The sequence below is a fragment of the Heloderma suspectum genome, chromosome 4, assembly GCF_057233095.1.
Source record: "Heloderma suspectum isolate Gila_16-S chromosome 4, 16-S_ref, whole genome shotgun sequence".
NCBI classification, from domain to species: domain Eukaryota; kingdom Metazoa; phylum Chordata; class Lepidosauria; order Squamata; family Helodermatidae; genus Heloderma; species Heloderma suspectum.
In genome coordinates, this window is record NC_139461.1 from 141016021 (window position 1) to 141036606 (window position 20586).

General features: G+C 44.9%; 1 protein-coding gene across 1 annotated transcript in view; it reads left to right on the forward strand.

Annotated features, from left to right (window-relative positions):
- The first annotated feature begins 18865 nt into the window (after positions 1–18865).
- Positions 18866–20586, forward strand: part of SRD5A1 (steroid 5 alpha-reductase 1) — a 45667-nt gene continuing 43946 nt past the window's right edge. Inside the window, exon 1 of the mRNA XM_084850675.1 lies at positions 18866–20013. Coding sequence (XP_084706801.1) covers positions 19664–20013 — 350 coding nt within the window. The 5' untranslated portion in view covers positions 18866–19663. The remainder of the gene's footprint in view (positions 20014–20586) is intronic.

The following is a 20586-nucleotide window of genomic DNA, read 5'->3' on the forward strand; positions in this document are numbered from 1 at the left end:
CCTGTTGATCTCAAGCTGCAATCCTGCCCCTTCAGCCTGTACTTCGCCTTTGCCAGGGGGCTCATACACCCTCTTTTGGGAGAAGACTGAGCCAAAGTAGGAATTGAGCACTTCTGCCTTTTCGTTGTCATCTGTTATCATTTTGCCATCCTTATTTAGTAGTTGAACCACCATTTCTTTCCTCTGTCTTTTACTATGCACGTATCTGAAGAAAGTTTTTGTTGCTTTTAGCATCCCTCGCTAACCTCAGCTCGTTCTCCGCTTTAGCCTTCCTGATGCCGTCCCTGCAATTCTGTGCTACCTGCCTGTACTCTTCCTTTGTAGCTTGGCCTTCCTTCCACTTCCTGTATGTGTCCTTTTTTGTTTTCAGGTCATCTCTAAGCTTTTTGTGAAGCCACATGGGCTTCTTCTGTTTTCTTCAGCCTTTTTTTCTTGTTGCAATTGTTTGTAATTGTACCTTTAGAATTTCCTTTTTTTAAAACTCCCACCCATCTTGGACTCCTTTTCTCCTTAGAGTCACTTGCCATGGGACCTTACTGATCATTGTTCTGAGTTTATTATACTTGGCTTTCCTAAAATCCAGGGTACGTGTTTGGCTACACTCAGCTTTTGCTTCCTTTAGAACCAAGAACTGAAGTATAACATGGTCACTTTCCCCCAGAGTTCCCACAACTGCTACTTGATCCACTAAGTCATCTCTGTTGGTTAGGATCAAGTCAGGGATAGCCAATCCTCTAGTTCCTTCCTCTACTTTCTGTAGAAGGAAATTATCAGCAACACAAGTCAGGAATCTCTTGGAGGGGACATGTTTTGCAGAATTTGTCTGCCAACAAATACTGGGCATTAGTGTATACACAATGAAGACCATGTGCTTTATATAGTCTGGCTTTCTTCCTACATGTTTCTGACTATTATTGGGCGCTATTAGAGCTGTTCTCTCTGTTGTGGTGCATGAGCCTTCATCCATTGTTACCCCCAACTTTACATCTCCCTCCCCTGTAGGATTCAGTTTAAAGCCCTTCTGATGAAGTTCTTCATGCTGTGGCCAAACACATTCTTCCCAGCCTTTGTGAGGTGCAGCCCATCCCTTGCCAACAGTCCATCTTCCATGAAGTATAGCTTGTGGTCACAGAATCCAAATCTCTCTCGTCAGCACCACCTTCGTCACCAGTCATTCACCCGGAGTATTTTTCTTTCCCTTTCTATCCCTCTTCTAACTACTGGAAGGATGGATGAGAAAACTATCTGGTCCCCAAAGTTCTTGAGTTTCCTTCCCAAAGCTTCAAAGTCTGACGTGATTTCTTTGTAGCTCTGCTTGGTGGTATCATTTGTTTCCACATGGATGAGAAGAAAGGGATATCTGTCAGTGGGCTTTATGAGTGCAGGCAACCTTTCAGTCACGTCTCTAATCCATCCTCCTGGGAGACAGCATACCTGGCAAGTGGGGGCCCCTTCCTGGTTGCCTTGTTATGCATGCACTTTTCTTCCCACATCTTATGCAAGTCAGGAGTGGAAATGCTGTCTATATTGTCTTGCAATACCCATACTTTTAGCAGCTCCATAAATATTTGCTTTCTTGTTACTTATTCTGAATTTTGTGGTTGCCTTGGGATTTTCCCCCTCTTTTGGCAACTCAAGCTCAAGGTTTAGAGACATTTTCCCTTTCAAAGTCTCCCAGTTGCCCTATTAAAACCACTATTTCCCTAGTGGGTTTCCTTGTGCAGGCTCCACCAGTGCTAATAATGGACCATGCATTTGGGCTGGAGCTCCTGTCATTAACTGCAGTCTCCTGCCAGCTGTAAGAGGCCAGGCATCTGATCCATTAAATCCCTGCTGGCACAATTCCAGCCTGTATAGCCATTGCTGTCAATAGGTCTGCTGCCTCTTCAGTAGTATGCCAGGAAGGCAGCAGGATATTGCAGCAGGATACATAGCCTGGACTGCTAAGATACACCAATCAAACAGGGACCGACTGCCTCAGTTGCTGGCCCGCTCAAGTACTGGTTAATCAGTGTCCTTTGATAAAGCTCCCAACAATAGAGAGCCAGTGTGGTGTAGTGGCAAGAGTGTTGGACTGGGAGCTGGGAGATCCGGGTTCTAGTGCCCACTCGGCCATGGAAGCTCACTGGGTGACTTTGGGCCAGTCACACACTCTCAGCCCAACCTACCTCACAGGGTTGTTGTTGTGAGGATAAAATGGAGAGGAGGAGGATAATGTAAGCCGCCTTGGGTACCTTGCAAGAGGAAAAAAGACGGGATATAAATGCAATAATAAATAAATATATAATAAATAACATTGTTAGCTCTTCTGCTGTCAAGAGCACACTCCTAGTGCCTTCTGCTATTTTCTCTGTCCAACCATTGCAGCTGGAATGTCTCTATTCCCTATTCCTGGATTCCACCCCTGGGGTTTCCCAAAGGCGTTAGACACACCTTTGTGCTCTGCATCCCTGTGATCATTCCCATTTAAGTGATTTTTATTTGCTGAAGCCCATCCGCCAGCTCCAATTCCACGTGTCTCCTGTTTTTCTCTTAAGGCAACGATTTCTCCTGCCTATTGCTTTTTTCTTCCACCAAGTTTTCAGATGCTGTCCCCCGAAGATCACAGTTCTCTCCTCCACTGTCAACTCCTACCTTCTCCTGCACATCAAGGTCGCTCACTGACAAACCCTTGAAACTACTGTTCTTAGTTTCTGTAGCTTAACCTCACTGTCCTCCAGTTGATTTTCTTTGGACAGCACCATGAGAGAAATCAAGCCAATTCCCCGGCTTCAGCACCTCTCATGCAAACTGCCTCCTTTGTAATTGGAGACTGAGTTTGCCAAGACGTTTATTACTTCCTCCTCCTCCTCCTCCCACTCCCACGCTTCTGTCTTAGAAGAGGAGTCCCTGTTTTCTCTGTTCCAGTCTTCGAGATTCCACTCCCAGGACACAATAAACATTCTAACTTTGCAAGGATTAGATATACACCCTTGCTCTGCCTGCTTTTGATGTTTAAGCATTGCAAACCAGACAACCCATTAGGTGGCTTGCCTTTCTGCCCAATCTCCCCTCCCTTGCACTCCTCCCAGTGCTTCCGGCAAGGGAGCCTGTTGTCCTTTTAGGGCGGCAATGCCATTGGCTTGCTGTTGTGCCTGCTTCGGAGTGGCTTCTAATTGTTCCCACACATTGAGGAGCACAGTGAGGAAGACCTGTCCTAGCCCTGTCACCACTTTCTGCCCCGCTTTCTCCCCCACTCCCAGTACCTGCATGCATTCAAGCACTGTATCAGCCCTCTCAGAATCCCATGACACCAGTGGACTCAACCGGTTCAATATTTGAGCCATGGGTGCCCGAGCACTTGTGCATGGCTATCTGGGGATGCAGCTCTGGCCAATATCTTGCTCAGTAGACTTCTTTCCCCACAAGGGCATTGCTGCCAAATCCTGCCAACTACGCTGATTGCTTTGCCAAAGGCAGAGAGGTTCTTTCTTGGATTCAGAGCAATGGAATCTCTTATAATCTCTTACACAAGGGAGTAAGAGTCAAAAAGCTTAATTAATTATAGCAGGCAGGGTATTACAGTTAAGCATATGATGTTATAAAGCTAAACTAAGCAAAATATTTTATTCCTCCATTCTGTTCTGCTGTTGGGAGCCCTAGATAACGACTGCGGAGGGACTCCAGTCAGCCAACGCGCAGCACCTACATAGTCCCAGTCTGCACCGAAGCTCAACTGAGTGACGTCCTGGAGAGAATTATATACTTGAAGTCCCCCATTGTCTACGTGCTGTTTTTCACAGCCCCCTTAATCAATCACTCCCGTTGATGGTCAAAACTTTCAATTTCATTAAAGAAGGATCAACAACTAAATTTATATTAGATTGGAAACCTTTTATAGAATTTGTACAAGAAATAGAGAAAAATGATATCTATGTATGTGGATTTTGAACTTTGAGATGGTTCTCTTTTTTATTGTTAAAATTAGGAGAGAAATGAGATAATGACTGTGAACTCAATGTATGATATACAACTAAGAACTAGAGAATAATAATAAGCATATGTTGTGTAAGGGGAGCCAAAGGTAGATATCTTACAATCTTAAGAGATTCATTGACTACGCTAAAGCCTTTGATTGTGTGGATCACAACAAACTGTGGCAAATTCTTAAAGAGATGGGAGTACCAGACCACCTTACTTGTCTCCTGAGAAACCTGTACGAGGGTCAAGACGCAACAGTAAGAACCGGACATGAAACAACCTATTGGTTCAAAATTGGGAAAGGAGAACGACAAGGCTGCATATTGTCACCCTGCTTATTTAACTTATATGCAGAGTACATCATGAGACACGCTGGGGGTGGATGAATCACAGGTCGGAATTAAGATTGCCGGGAGAATTATCAACATCCTCCGATACGCAGACGATACCACCCTAATGGCAGAAAGCGAAGAGAATCTAAAGAACCTCTTGTTGAGGGTGAAAGAGGAGAGTACAAAAGCTGGTTTGAAACTCAACATTAAAAAAACGAAGGTCATGGCATCTGGCCCCATCACTTCCTGGCATATAGAAGGGGAAGAAATGGAAGCAGTGACAGATTTTACTTTCTTGGGCTCCAAGATCACCACAGACAATCTGTAGCCATGAAATTAAAAGACACTTGCTCCTTGGGAGGAAAGCTATGGCACACCTAGACAGCATAGTAAGAAGCAGAGACATCACCTTGCCGACAAAGATTCGTATAATCAAAGCTATGGTTTTCCCAGTAGCAATGTATGGCTGTGAGAGCTGGACTATAAGGAAGGCTGAGCGCCGAAGAATTGATGCCTTCGAACCGTGGTGCTGGAGAAGACTCTTACGAGTCCCCTGGACTCCAAGGAGGTCAAATCAGTCCATCCTAAAGGAAATCAACCCTGACTGCTCATTGGAAGGACAGATAGTGAAGCTGAAGCTCAAATATTTTGGCCACCTAATGCGAAGAGAAAACTCACTGGAAAAGACCCTGATGCTGGAAAAGATCGAAAGCAAAAGGAGAAGGGGACGGCAGAGGATGAGATGGCTAGATAGCATCAGTGATGCAACGAATATGAATTTGAGCACACTCCGGGAGAGAGCGGAGGACAGGAAGGCCTGGCGTGCTGTGGTCCATGGGGTTACGAAGAGTCGGACACGACTTAACGACTGAACAACAACAACATTGTGTGTTTATGTTGTTGTGTTCATAGATCATAGGATCATAGAATAGTAGGGTTGGAAGGGGCCTACAAGGCCATCGAGTCCAACCCCCTGCTCAATGCAGGAATCCAAGTCAGAGCATCCCTGACAAATGGCTGTCCAGCCTCGTCTTGAAGGCCTCCAGTGTGGGAGAGCCCACCACCTCCCCAGGTATGTATGTGTGTATGTATTTATTTCATTTCTATACTGCCCAATAGCCGAAGCTCTCTGGGCGGTTCACAAAAATTAAAACCAAACAACACACAATAAAACAATTTAAAATATATAGAACATTAAAACCACAATATAACAATACAACCACAATAAAACCTAGCAGCAGTGCAGGAGTTTAAAATACAGATTTAAAACAGCAAAGATAAAAATTTAGAAAGCTAAAATGCTAAAATGCCTGGGAAAATAAAAAGGTCTTCACCTGGCGCCGAAAGGAATACAATGTAGGCGCCAGGCGAACCTCACTAGGGAGCTCATTCCAGAGCCAGGGTGCCACAGCAGAAAAAGCCCTCCTCCTAGTAGCCACCCGCGACCAGCCTCACTTCCTTTGGCAGGGGCTCACAGAGAAGGGCCGCTGACGATGGTCTTAAGGTCCGGGCAGTCACATAGGGGAGGAGGCGATCCTTCAGGTAACCTGGCCCCAAGCCATTAAGGGCTTTGAATGTTAACACCAGCACTTTGAATCGGGCCCGGAAATGGACTGGCAGCCAGCGCAGCTGGAAAAGTACTGGCGTAATATGAGCTCGTAGGCCAATCCCTGTTAACAATCTTGCTGCCCTATTTTGGACCAGCTGAAGTTTCTGGACTGTTTTCAAAGGCAGCCCCACGTATAACGCATTGCAGTAATCCAGACGAGAAGTTATCAGAGCATGGATAACTGTAGCTAGGCTATCTCTGTCCAGATAAGGGCGTAGTTGGTATACCAGCCTAAGCTGATAAAAAGTGCTCCGTGCCACTGAGTTCACCTGTGCCTCAAGTGACAGTTCTGGATCCAAGAGCACCCCCAAACTACGAACCTGTTCCTTTAGGGGGAGTGCAACCCCCTCCAGAACAGGTTGAATATCACCTAGTCGGGCAGACGAACCACCCACTAACAGTACCTCCGTCTTGTCTGGATTGAGTTTCAGTTTATTGGCCCTCATCCAGTCCATTACCGTGCCCAGGCACTGATTCAGAACAGCCACTGCCTCACCTGGTTTTGATGAGAAAGAGAGGTAGAGCTGGGTGTCATCCACATATTGATGGCACCTCAGCCCACACCTCCGGATAACCTCCCCCAGTGGTTTCATGTAGATGTTAAACAGCACGGGGGATAAAATAGAGCCCTGTGGAACCCCATGGCACAATTGCCATGGCACAGAGCAATAATCCCCCAGCACCACCTTCTGGAGTCGGCCATCCAAGTAGGAGCGGAACCACTGTAGTACAGTGCCTCCAACTCCTAACCCAGACAACCTGTCCAGAAGGATACCATGGTCGATGGTATCGAAAGCCGCTGAGAGGTCCAGGAGAATCAACAGGGTCACACTTCCCCTGTCCCTCTCCCAGCAGAGGTCATCCCACAGGGCGACCAGGGCAGTTTCCGTTCCAAAACCAGGCCTGAAGCCCAATTGAAATGGATCTAGATAATCCGTTTCATTCAAGAGTGCCTGGAGCTGTCCTACAACCACCCGCTCAAGCACCTTGCTCAGGAAGGGGATGTTGGCCACTGGCCTAAAATTGTTAACATCCTCTGGGTCCAGGTTAGGTTTTTTCAGGAGTGGTCTAATTACCACCTCTTTTAAAGCGGCAGGCACCACTCCCTCTCTCAAGGACGAATTTACAACCTCCTGGACCCAGCCAGACATCCCCTCCTTGTTTGATTTAATAAGCCATGAAGGGCAAGGGTCAAGCACACATGTGGTCAGTCGGACTTGGCCAAGCACCTTGTCCGCATCCTCAGGCCTCAGTAACTGAAACTCATCCAATAAAACTGGACCAGACGGTGCTCTGAACTCCTCTACCAATGGAACTGCATTAGTGGTGGTGTCCAATGGTAACTGGTTCCATTGTCATATTGCTCTAACAGGAAGTTTTTCCTGATGTTCAGCCGGAATCTGGCTTCCTGTAACTTGAGCCCATTATTCCATGTCCTGCACTCTGGGATGATCGAGAAGAGATCCTGGCCTTCCTCTCTGTGACAGCCTTTCAAGTACTTGAAGAGTACTATCATATCTCCCCTCAGTCTTCTCTTCTCAAGGCTAAACATGCTCAGTTCTTTGAGTTTCTTTTCATAGGGCTTTGTTTTCAGTCCCCTGATCATCTTTGTTGCCCTCCTCTGAACCCTCTCCAGTTTGTCTGCATCCTTCTTAAAGTGTGGTGCCCAGAACTGGACACAGTACTCCAGATGAGGCCTAACCAGTGCTGAGGAGAGGGGAAATAGTACTTCCCGGGATTTGGAAGCTATACTGCTATGAATGCAGCCCAAAATAGCATTTGCCTTTTTTACAGCCACATCACATTGTTGGCTCATATTCAGCTTGTGATCTACAACAAAACCAAGATCCTTCTCGCTTGTAATGTGGTTGAGCCACGTATCCCCCATCTTGTAACTGTGCATTTGGTTTCTTTTTCCTAGGTGCAGAACTTGGCATTTATCCCTATTAAATGTCATTCTGTTGTTTTCTGCCCAGCGCTCCAGTCTATCCAGATCACTTTGAATTTTGTTTCTGTCTTCCAAAGTATTAGCTATCCCTCCCAATTTTGTGTCATCTGCAAATTTGATCAGCATTCCCTGCACCTCCTCCTCCAAGTCATTAATAAAAATGTTGAAGAGCACTGGGCCCAGGACTGAGCCCTGTGGTACCCCACTCATTACCTCTCCCCAGTTTGAGAAGGTCCCATTGATAAGCACTCTTTGAGTCCGATTCTGTAGCCAACTGTGGATCCACCGGATCGTTGTTTCATCTAGCCTACTTTGAGCTAGTTAGCTCATCAAGATATCATGGGGCACTTTGTCAAAAGCTTTGCTGAAGTCAAGGTATATGATGTCTACGGCATTCCCACGGTCTACAAGGGAGGTTACTTGATCAAAAAATGAGATCAGATTCATGTGGCAGGACTTGTTTTTGACAAATCCATGTTGGCTTCGAGTAATCATGGCATTGTTGTCAAGGTGCTTCCAGATGGATTCCTTTATCATCTGCTCCAGAATTTTCCCAGGGATTGATGTCAGACTGACTGGTCTGTAGTTCCCAGGTTCCTCCTTTTTACCCTTTTTGAAGATAGGGACAACGTTAGCCCTCCTCCAGTCATCTGGCACTTCCCCCGTCCTCCATGATTTCTCAAAGAGAATAGGCAGCAGTTCTGAGAGTTCTTCTGCCAGTTCCTTTATTACTCTAGGATGCAGTCTGGCCCTGGAGATTTGAACTCATTCAAAGTAATGAGGTGTTCCTTGACCATATGCCTATCTATCTCAAGCTGCAATCCTGCCCCTTCAGCCTGTACTTTGCCTTTGCCAGGGGGGTCATAGACCCTCTTTTAGGAGAAGACTGAGCCAAAGTAGGAATTGAGCACCTCTGCCTTTTCTTTGTCATCTGTTATTGTTTTGCCATCCTTATTTAATAGCCGAACCACCATTTCTTTCCTCTGCCTTTTACTATGCACGTAGCTGAAGAAAGCCTTTTTGTTGTTTTTAGCATCCCTTGCTAACCTCAGCTCATTCTCAGCTTTAGCCTTCCTGGCACCATCCCTGCAATTCTGTGCTATCTGCCTGTACTCTTCCTTTGTTACTTGGCCTTCTTTCCACTTCCTATATGTGTCCTTTTTTGTTTTCAGGTCATCCCTAAGCTTTTTGTGAAGCCACATTGGCTTCTTCTGTTGTCTTCCACCTTTTCTTCTTGTTGGAATTGTTTGTGATTGTGCCTTGAGAATTTCCTTTTTTAAAAGCTCCCACCCATCTTGGACTCCTTTTCTCGTTAGCGTCGCTTGCCATGGGACCTTACTGATCATTGTTCTGAGTTTATTAAAATCAGCTTTCCTAAAATCCAGGGTATGCATTTGACTACACTCAGCTTTTGCTTCCCTTAGAACCAAGAATTCAAGTACAACTTGGTCGCTTTCCCCCAGAGTTCCTGTAACTGCTACTTTATCCTCTTAAGTCATCTCTGTTGCTTAGGATCAAGTCAAAGATAGCTGATCCTCTAGTTCCTTCCTCTACTTTCTGTAGGAGGAAGTTATCTGCCACACAAGTCAGGAATTTCCTGGAGGGGCCATGTTTTGCAGAATTTGTCTCCCAACAAATATCGGGGAAATTGAAGTCCCCCATTGCTACTACATCATGCTTCCTTAAAACATTGGCTATTTGCTTTTCAAAAGTTTCATCCTTGTCTTCTCCTTGATTGGGAGGCCGGTAGTAGACTCTGACCACCAGGTTCCTTTTATTCTTTGCTCCATTTATTTCAACCCAGATGCTCTCGATGGGGCTACCAAGCTCCTCCTCCTGTATTTCTGTGCAGAGATATGTATTTTTTACATACAGTGCAACCCCACCTCCCTTTCTGTTCCTCCTGTTCTTTTTGAACAAGTTATATCCTTCAATTCCTGTATTCCAGTCATGACAGTCATCCCACCAAGTCTCAGTTATACCTATCAGGTCATAATTTCCCTCTTGTATTAAGAGTTCAAGTTTGTTCTGTTTGTTTCCCATACTCTGGGCATTAGTATATAGACATCGAAGACCATGTGCTTCATAGTCTGGCTTTCTTCCTACATGTGTCTGGAGACTATTATTGGGCGCTATCAGAGCTGTTCTCTCCATTGCAGTGCATGCGCCTATGTCCATCGTTACCCCCAACATTACATCTCCCTTCCCCGTAGGATTCAGTTTAAAGCCCTCCTGATGAAGTTCTTCATGCTGTGGCCAAACACATTCTTCCCATCCTTTGTGAGGTGCAACCCGTCCCTAGCCAACAGCCCATCTTCCAGGAAGTATAGCCCGTGGTCCCAGAATCCAAATCTCTCTCGTCGGCACCACCTTCATAGCCAGTCATTCACCCAGAGTATTTTTCGTTCCCTTTCTATCCCTCTTCTAACTACTGGAAGGATGGATGAGAAAACTATCTGGGCCCCAAAGTTCTTGAGTTTCCTTCCCAAAGCTTCAAAGTCTGACGTGATCTCTTCGTAGCTCCGCTTGGCGGTATCATTTGTTCCCACATGGATGAGAAGAAAGGGATACCTGTCAGTGGGCTTTATGAGTGCAGGCAACCTTTAAGTCACATGTCTAATCTGTCCTCCCAGGAGACAACATACCTGGCGAGTCCACGGGACTTCGCAACATACTTGGGTCTCGATCCCATGCTGCAAGGAGTCTCCCACTACTACCACTCTTCTCTTCTTGTAGGCCTGGGTTTCATCGCCTCTGTTTGACTGACCTTCAGCCTCTTGCTCACTCTCATGCAGGTTCCCCTGTGATTCTTCCTCTGCAGGCTGTCCTCCAGTCTCATCCGCAAGTACCTGGAATTGGCTCCACAGCTCCACTGCTTCCATTGGTGCAGAGTGGCGTCTAGTTCTTCTTCTCCTAACTGTCACCCTTTTCCAAGGAGTATCCTCTACTCCATTTTTCTTCACCTCAGCATTTCCCACTGCCTCATCTTGCTGTTGCTCTTCAAGCTTCTGGTCTTCCCTTTGCTGCTGTAGTTCCCCCATTCTGTCCAAGAACTCTTCGTGTTCTCTTATTCCCCGGAGGGTTGACAGTCGCCGCTCCAGTCCACTTACTTTTTCTTCCAGCAGCGTGATCAACTTGCACTTGTTGCAGGTGTAGGCCATGTTGTTCTCAGGCAAGAAAACAAACATTGCACACACCTTGCAGGTCACCACCACTGGAAACAAACATTGCACACACATTGCACATAAAACAAACATTGCACCCACCTTGCAGGTCACCACCACTGGTGTTGTGTTGTGTTTTTCTTTTTTAAAAAAATAAAAAAATATTATTAAAAAAACCTTTCAGCCTCATGATGATTATGCATTTGTTATTCTATCCAAGATATCAGCGCTAAGGCTGGTGGACCATAGCCAAAGAGATCCTCCTGCATTCCAAGGTCGTACCAGCCTGACAATACTCTGGAAAACCAGGACTCAGGCCAAGAGGCTAGAAGGCTCTTAAAGAGGCCTAGGAGACTTGATTGTTAAGGTTTCACAGGAGTTTCAGGCATAAAAGAAGCAGCTGTAGCAAGTCATGCTATTTCCTCGATATACAAAAGGCTTCAGTGGCACTTCCACTGCAGGGGTACAGAGAGATTTGTGGATGGGGTAAATGTTCAGGATTACATCAAACCTACTATATAATCCTAAACATGTTTACACAGAAGTAAGTTGTACTGAGTTTGATTTACTCCCAGATAAGAGTATGTAGGATTGGAGTCCTACTCCTTAGTAAATGTGTTCAGAGCTGCAACTTGTGTTATCCACCCTGAAGATAGTTCCGGTATCTGGATCTAGAGAGAGACTTTGGGATTGATAACTTTTGTAATTTAAAAAACAACCAACCACAAACAAAGGTAGGCATGATGATGCATGAGAATTAATAATTCCAGATCCACAATTGGGCAATACCTTTCTTAGGAATTTTGGTTGGACCTAGTAAAGGCATCCAACTATGCATTTTAGTACTTTTAAGAATTGTATGATGATGAGGTTGCTAGAAACTTAATATTGCAACATTTGGTGTAGATTTTAGAATTTCCAGAAATTAGAACCAAAGAGCTGTAAAAAATGTGTTCTAGAATCCTGGAAACTAGCAAAATAAAGTACTAGAAATAAAATGAGGAGCCATGTTTTGTGGCCACTCTGCCTCCTCACTTGCTCCAAGGACCAGGAGCAGCGATGCAGTGTTCTCCAGTCCTCGGGTCTCTGTCCAGTGCTTGTTGGGCTTGTTGGTGATGAGGTGGGGTGGTGAAGAGCGAGTGAGAATTTACTCAGAAGTAAGTCTCACTATGTTTAATGGGGGTTACTCCCTCATAACTGTGTAGGTTTGTAGCCTTAGAGCATGGATTCTTATAGTCTACAATAGATTTCCACACTCTCCCTTGCCAGTGTGCCATGTTCAGTTTGCAATTAATTGATAAATGTTTAAGGTGACTTACAGCTCTTGGCTGGTCCCAGGCGCTCCCTCCTCCCCATCTGGAATTGGGGCTGAAAGACCAAGGAAAAGTGTAGGTGCACAGAGGGTAGGTTTTAAGCAAGCACAACTTGGGACATTGCTTGCTTTCAGGACAGAGCTGTGCAAGAGGGAAATTAGTTTGCCTTCTTTAAAATTTAAATTGTAGTAATCCTAATTATGTACATATATTTGCATATGCAAGTTAGCATATCCAAATTTGTGCAAGTCTTTGTCCTATGGGCTTCAGCCCCAGATCATTTCAGTACCTAGCATGGGCCTTGCTTTACAGATACCCCTCCTAAGAAAATACACACTTCCCAATAACTGAAAATGTTCTTTTTATTATTAATACTATTATTGTTATTAATTTTTTATTGTAAATGTAAACAAAACCATAAAAGAAAAAAATGTATTGACATGACTAAATGTATAAATTTCAATTAATATGACTAAAGTGTGTGTGTGTGTGTGTGTGATATAAAAGTACAGCTTTCTAGAAAATAAAATATATATAAACTTCAACAAAAGCAGACCAAATATCCATATATGTGTCCATTTGTGAGTGGCGTCTATATATCATCCATTCAAAAGTTGACGGCATTGTGAGGTCCTCAACCCATTGCGTTAGAGGACATGAGCATTTATCCTTCCAGTATTGTAGTATCAGTCTTTTAGCTGTCACAAGGGCATGGAGAATCCATTTATGCTGACCATATGTCAACTTCCAGGAAGCAGATAATTTAAGAGAACATGTATATCATTAAATATTGAAGAGTGTTCCAATACAAAGTTTATGTAATAACCTCCTTCCAAAAAGAGGCAACAATTGGGCACTGGCCAAACAAATGATTAAGGGAGCAATCCTATGGCCCCTAGACAGAGTTTGGGGGCCCTTTGGATATTTTGGATTCTTGGATCTGAGGTAGGAGGCAGTGCTCCGGCCTTGGACCCAGGAATTCGAGCTTTCCTCTCCCCATCCGGCTTGCAGCAAGCATGGATAGAACACTGCCAGCTGCCTCTGCAAGCTTGCAAATGTGACCTCAGAGAGGAGGGAAAGGGGGCATGCCAGTGAGTGGGGAGGGGAATGGGGAAGCCAGCTTACAATGTATCCTCAGACCTCCCCAGCCTCCTTCGCACTCCAGCCGCGAGGGCGCCCATCTAACAAAAATACTGAGTGGGTGGAATGCGAAGGCAAAGATTGCTTCCGCTGCTCCTCTCGCTCTGCGTTGGATGGCCATGATCCTCCAAGTTTGGAGGCTTACGGCCATCCTGATGGGATTGCGCCCTAAGAGAAGCATTATTTATTTCATTTTTACACTGCCCAATAGCCAAAGCTATCTGTGCAGCTCACAAAATTAAAACCACAAAAATACAACAGAAGATACAATATAAAATATAATAGATTAAAACTACAGAATAAAAATACAACCAGAGTAAAACCTAGCAGCAGTGCAGATATGTAAAATGCAACAGCAGATTTAAGATAGCAGAGCTAAAACACTGGAATGCTAAAAATGCCTGGGAAAATGAAAAGATCCTCACCTGTCACGTCAGGTGAACCTCTCTAGGGAGTTTGTTCCACAACTGGGGTGCCACCGCAGAAAATGTGTTTTTCCTGGTAGCCACCTGCCTTACCTCTTTGGGCAGGGGCTCCTGGAGAAGGACCCCTGAAGATGATTTTAGGGTCCGGGCAGGTACATATGGGAGGAGGTGATCCTTCAGATAACTTGGCCCCAAGCCGTTTAGGGTTTTGTATGTTAATACCAGCACTTTGAATCAGGGCTGGAAAGGGACTGGCAGCCAGTGCAGCTGAGACAGTACTGGCATAATATGATCAGGTTGGCCAGTCCCTGTTAACAATCTTGTTGCCCTGTTTTGGACCAGCTGAAGTTTCCGGACTGTTTTTAAAGGCAGCCCCACATATAATGCATTGCAGTAATCCAGATGAGAGGTCTGCAGTATTACACCTCCAGCAATTAGCTGTTTTAGACAACCCTTATTAAAGAGACTTTGTGGGGTACAGTAGTCACAGAACAAGAGTTTTTGCTGAATAAGACGTAAGTTGAGATCCATAGACACTTCAGATACAGATGCTAAAGTGGCGATTAGGCAAAATGGGACAATCCAGTTCCCTATTCCATTCCTGCTTAAGACCCTGTGTATCATATTTATGAACAATAAATACTTATAAATATAGATTGTGGGTTGATATATCTTATCATCAATAAGTGTTTCCAATAGCAAAGGAGACCCTGAAGTGCTAAAAGCAGCAGGCCCAAACCTAGATTCTAACAAATGTTGTAATTGCAAGTACTGTCATTCAGCCTTAGCAGGCAAATCATATTTGGAATGCAAAGCCAAAAATGACACAAAAAAAAAACCTCATCAGCACCTACTAATTGATCCAAGGTAAAAATCAACTTATCTGTCCAAGTCCACCACAAAAACTTTTTCTTACTTATTTTTAAAATTAGATTTCCCCATAGAGTCAATTTAGCATGAGAAAATGGATCAAGACGGAGTTGATGTGACATTATACGCCACATGTCTCTAACAGCCATAACTGTGGGAAGAACCCTATCCATTTTAATAGGCTGAGAACCTATTGCCATCCATCTGGGGAGAGGATCCAAACAGGAAGGTTCCAAAACTGACCAAGGCAGAAAACTATCTAAGTGGAAAAGACCAAAACTTAGTACAGGTCAATAAATAGGCCCAATAATATAAAACAAGATCCAGAAAGCCAAACCCATCTTCTTTAATTGGAAGTTGCATCCTTTTCAAGGATATTCATGGTGGGGAGGACCCCTCCCCATTTATGAAACAAAGCATTTGGTTTTTGGAAACATTTGCCAGGTATAAATAAAGGAGTCCCACATAAAACATAAAGAATCTGAGGCATAATATTCATCTTAAGTGTATTTATCTTACCCCACAAACTCAACTATAAAGATGCCCATCTATCCATATCCCATGATATCTCATTCATCAACCTGTTCAAATTTAGCTTGATCATTTGAGAGATGTCTCTGGGAATAAGTATTCCCAAATAAGTAATAAGATCAGTGCACCATCGAAATTGCCAGTTAGCTAATGCACTATGATATATATTATCTCTACCTGTCATCAGTTCAGACTTTGACCAGTTGACTGAATAGCCAGAAAAATCACCAAAAGTATTGATCAACTGCATCAAAGCTGGAAACAATGACTTGAGTTTTGAAATAAATAGTAAAAGATCATCAGCATAAAGAATAATTTCAAATTCTAAACCACCATGCACAAAACTGTGAATGTACTATTCTGTCTAATAGCACATGCCAGGAGTTCCAAATATAAAACCCCTGGCTGGTACCTCTCTGTCTGGTACCTCTCCTGAGTAAAAAGAAAGCTGAGAAAAGACCATTGGTCATAACTCTAGCTCTTGGGGTGGAACATAAAATTTTTACCCATTTCAAACATCATATTGGAAAGCCAAAATTACTAAATGTAGCAAAAATAAATGTCCAATGAATTTTGTCAAAGGCCTTTTCAGTGTCCAAAGAAATAGCAGCCTGGTCTGTTCTATCAGTATTTAAAGCTATCAAATAGACAACTAATCTATGATTCTCAGCCCCCTGTCAGTGTTTAATAAATCTCACCTGGTCTGGTCGAACCAATGTTGTAATAACTTGTTGCAATCTATAGGCCAGAATTGCAGTTAATATTTTAATAACTACATAAATTAACAAAACAGGTCGATAGTTGGCATAATTGGTGTGATTCTTGCCAGGCATAGGAATCACTGTAATATAAGCATCAATTAACGATGGGGAAAGTGAACCCGATTCAAAAATATAATTATAAAGGCGATGAAGTTTTGGAGCTAAGAGGCTGGAAAGTGTTTTATACACTCAACTGGAAACCCATCCAGACCAGGTGATTTCCTAGTATTCATAACTGCATTCATAATTTCTTCCATATGCAAGGGAGCCAGGAGAAACTGTTGTTGTGAAGAATCTAGGGATGTAGTGGGAGCTTGAGGGGTGTGTGGAATCAGGTGGACTCCCCCCTGCTCAACCTTCTGGACTCCAGTCCACGGACTGCGCCATTTACCCACCCCCGCTTGGTTCCCTGGACGAGCCACCACAAGGTCCGTGGGTGCCTGGCAAGTGGCCACCCGACCCCTCAGTGAGACACCATTTTGAATTAAAATGGCAGCTCTATCTTTTTTTTTTTTTTTTGTAAACACCTTTTATGTAAATGGTGGCCATAAAGCAGCCATTTACGTAAGATTACAGGTGTGAATGGTCCATTCATGCCTGTAATGTTGTGTAAATGGCTCCTTTACAGCTGGCATGTACGTAAAAGGCCTTATACGAAAAAAAAACCCAAGCTGCCATTTTTATGCAAAATGGGAGCTCACTGAGGGGTCAGGTGGCTACTCGCACGCACACTGCCTGCGGACCACACGGTGACTCATCCTGGGAGCAAACAGTGGCAGCCAGCAGGCAGGGGTTCGGCAAGGAGCGCACAGCACGGATGGAGGTGAGTCCGTCCATCCCTAAAAGAATCTAAACATGGATGATTAACATGAGGGAAAAAAGCATCCATATCCTGTTCCTATGTTTCACTGCCTGTTCTATACAAATCAGAATAAAACTTTTAAAAATGTGAGTTTGTATCTGTGGGAGACGCATATATTGTATGACTCTCATCTTTAATAACTGAAATAACATTTCAATGTTCCTGCTGTTTCAAACAGTGTGCCAGGATCTTACTGGGATGTTCACCATTTTCCCAATATGCCTGTCATAAACAAGGTAAATTCTGACTGCTGTGAAAGAATGTAATTCAACTCATGTTTCACATCCTGCAGTTCTTGATAAAGTTGTGCAGTTGGGGAAATGGTAAACTGGGTTATAAAAGACCTTAACTCTTTACTTAGAGACATTTGTTGCATTAAAAAAAATTATAGGAAGCATAGGTGAAGATTCGGTCCTGTATAAAAGCTTTACTGGCTTCCCACTCAATGGCGCAAGAATCAACAATACCCTCATTAATTTTAAAATGTTTGAGTAACTTGGCAGAGATCTGATTTTTAAACATCTCATTGTTAAGAACAGGAACATTAAACCACCAGAGACCAGGGTGTCTTCGCAAATCTGAAAACTGCAACTCCAGGCATACTGGGGCATGGTCTGAGACTACCAGTGTATCAGTCTTACAAACAGTTATTTGATGCAGCAAAGATATAGAAACCAAAAAATAATCTAACTGAAAGCAATTATGATGGACAGGTGAAATAAAGCTAGTAGTCTCTCTCACCAAGATGCAAAATTCTCCAAGCATCAATCAAACCAAGTTCAGCCATGTAAGCCTGAAGTGCTAATCTTACCAGTTCGCGTCTTAGGAGCAGGCGTACTCCTATTCGGAAAAGGATCTAAAATCTCATTAAAATTCCTGCCAACAATCAAATAGTCATAAGCAATATTAACCAATGTGCTAAAATATAACCAGAGAATCACTGTAAGACCCACACCCTGGGAGGATGTTCAGTGTTCACTAGGACTCACAGAATGTGAAGTGTCAGTTGAAAAAGGATGGTGGAGGGAAGGCAGAAGCAGTATTGGCTTGCTCGAACTCCTAACGGCTTATAGCAGGGGTCCCCAACCCGGGCACATTTGGGAATTTGAGAAACTGCTTTGGGCACCACCACAAAACATCTAATCAGTGGATGGCAGCTTGGGCATCTGCCTGTTGCATCTGTGGACCTTAGGCCACGTCTTATTCACCAAAAACTTTTGTTTTGTGTCTATTGGACACCACAACATCTCCTTAATAAGGGATTGTCTAATTCAGGTAATTGCTGGTGGTGCAGTGCAGCTAAAGTTTCTTTTAAAATATGTTTTGGCAGTGTCCAGTAGTTGCTTCTTTTAGGGGGGAGGTTATTACACAGATAAATTTCATGCTGGAACAGTCTTTAATATTCACTGATGTACACGCCCTTTTAAATTATTTACTTGCTTCATAGAAATTAAGAAACAGTCAGCATAAATGGATTCTCTGCACCCTTTTGACAGCTAAAAGACTGATGTTATTACACTGGAAGGATAAACCATAGATTGAGGACCTTACAATGCTGTCAGTATTTGGATGCAGGGAAGGTTGGTGGCTCCAATTTCAGTAGGGCGTAGATTCTATTCTGAGTTTTACCAACCAGAAGTCTAAAGGAGCTTTTGGTGGAACCACCCCATGGATATTTGTTTAAACACAGTGTTAAGGGTTTATTGCTTCACCATACCTTGGAGGTTGCCTGGTGGGTGGGTGAGAATGTGTGGAATGGTGTGAGTGGCTGCGTGCCTGGGGCCATGAGATTGGTTAATGAGAATGCTGGAGTGAGTTACAGTGGGTAAAAAAAGGCAGTTTGAGGACAGATGAGAAAGGGAGGGGTTTGCTCTCAGATAAAACGTCTCCAGGGGACAGGGAGTGGGGGTTAGTGCTTTTAGGTCAGGTTAAGAGGTTAACATATAAAGTAACTAAGAAAAAGAACATCACATTCAAGAAATCTTTTGTAGTTCAATCTTTATAGTAATCTAAATCAATTATTTCGATTCTTTTACACTGAGTGTCCTTAAGTCCGCATCACGCTATTTTTACTTAACCTAGGTAGAAGCTTAAAAAGGCACAACTCTCAGACACAATTATACTCGGGGGAGGGGGGAGCATAACAAAGGCGGTAAAAGCGAAGCCTGAGGTGGGTGGGAACACCCTGCCTAGGCTGAAGCGAAGGCGAACCGTCCCTGCCCGAGGGGCCCTCGGCTGGCTGAAGAGAGGAGGAGGAGTTTCGTTACAGAGCTATCCAAGGTGCTGAGCCCGATCGCCAAAACAGGGTATTTTCACTGCCACGGAAGAAGGAAGACGCAGGCGGGAAGAAGGAAGATGCCTCAAGAACTGGGCTGGCCTAGGCCACGTGACTTGAGCTGAAGGCGCCATTTGCACAGGGTCATGCCCGCCGGGCCGCCCCCCGGCGCCGGAAGTGTGCCTTCGCTCGCTCTTCTTTCGTCTCCATTGCATAATATTCGATCCCGCGCGGGCGCCGGTTTCCACAAGGCCCCGCTGCCTTCGTGGCGCCGTGCGCCCGAGGCGCGCCGTAGCTAGGTGACCAGGACACGCCCGGCACAGCTCATAATCTCCTTCGCGGACTGTTGGCGCCTAACCGGGCTGCGTGGAGCGACGGGAGGGCCGGCCCTTCCTTTATATGTCCCCGCCTAGCTCGAGTCGGGGAGACGCAGCGGCAGCGAGCGAGCCGCGAGGGGCGGGCAGGGCGCAGGGATGGAGTTGGCGGCGGCGGCGGCGGCGCTGAACGGCTCGTTCTTCTCTGGAAGTTTCTGGCGGCGGGTTTCGGGCCCGCAGGAGGAGCGGCTGATGGAGCGGATGAGCTACTGGCTGGTGGGCTCCATGGTCGTGGCAGTGGTGCCCTCCTGTTACTTCAGGATACCTTACGGGCGCTACTCCTCCCCTTCTTTCGGCTGCTCTGTTCCCGTCACCCTGGCCTGGACAGTGCAAGAAGCGCCTGCCGTCCTCGTCCCTTTGCTGCTCGTCCTCTGCAGCGACGGAGCCCGCCTCAGTTTCTGGCCCAACCGGATCCTTCTGGGCATGTTCCTCGCTCACTACTTATACAGGTTCGCGGGGATGGGGGGGGGGGAGACACCCAGGACGCCTTTCTCGGAGCCTGACGGCCTTTGAGAGGCTGCCTAGGCGCCAAGCAGTCCGTGCGTCTTTTACGCGTACTGCCCTCAGGCCGTTTTCCCTGGGAAAGAATGAGCTCCACTGAACTGAAAGTCGCCAAGCTTTGGAGTGTCACAGAATTTTCCCTAAGGTTGGATGTTAACCAAGCCAAAAGGGACAGGGAGGAAAGAAGAGCAAAGGTTATTTCTGGTAAAATGTCATCCCCTTTGCCCATCACTTGCAGTCGCCCACTAAACAAATACTACTTGATTATTATCATGAGTTTTAGTCAGTCATTAAGGACACAGTCCTATGAATGTTTAAACAGAAGTCCTACAACTCCAAGGGTTCCCCAGCCAATGCTGGGAGCTGTTGGACATGTTTTGTCTAAATGTGCATAGACTTGCGACTTAATTCACAAAGCAATAAAAAATAGTCTGGTGGCAAGAAGTGTATTTGGTTTTTAGAGGATGTAGGTGTGTCATAGTGGCATCATATTAGAAGAGACGCTCCATTCTCTTTGAGAG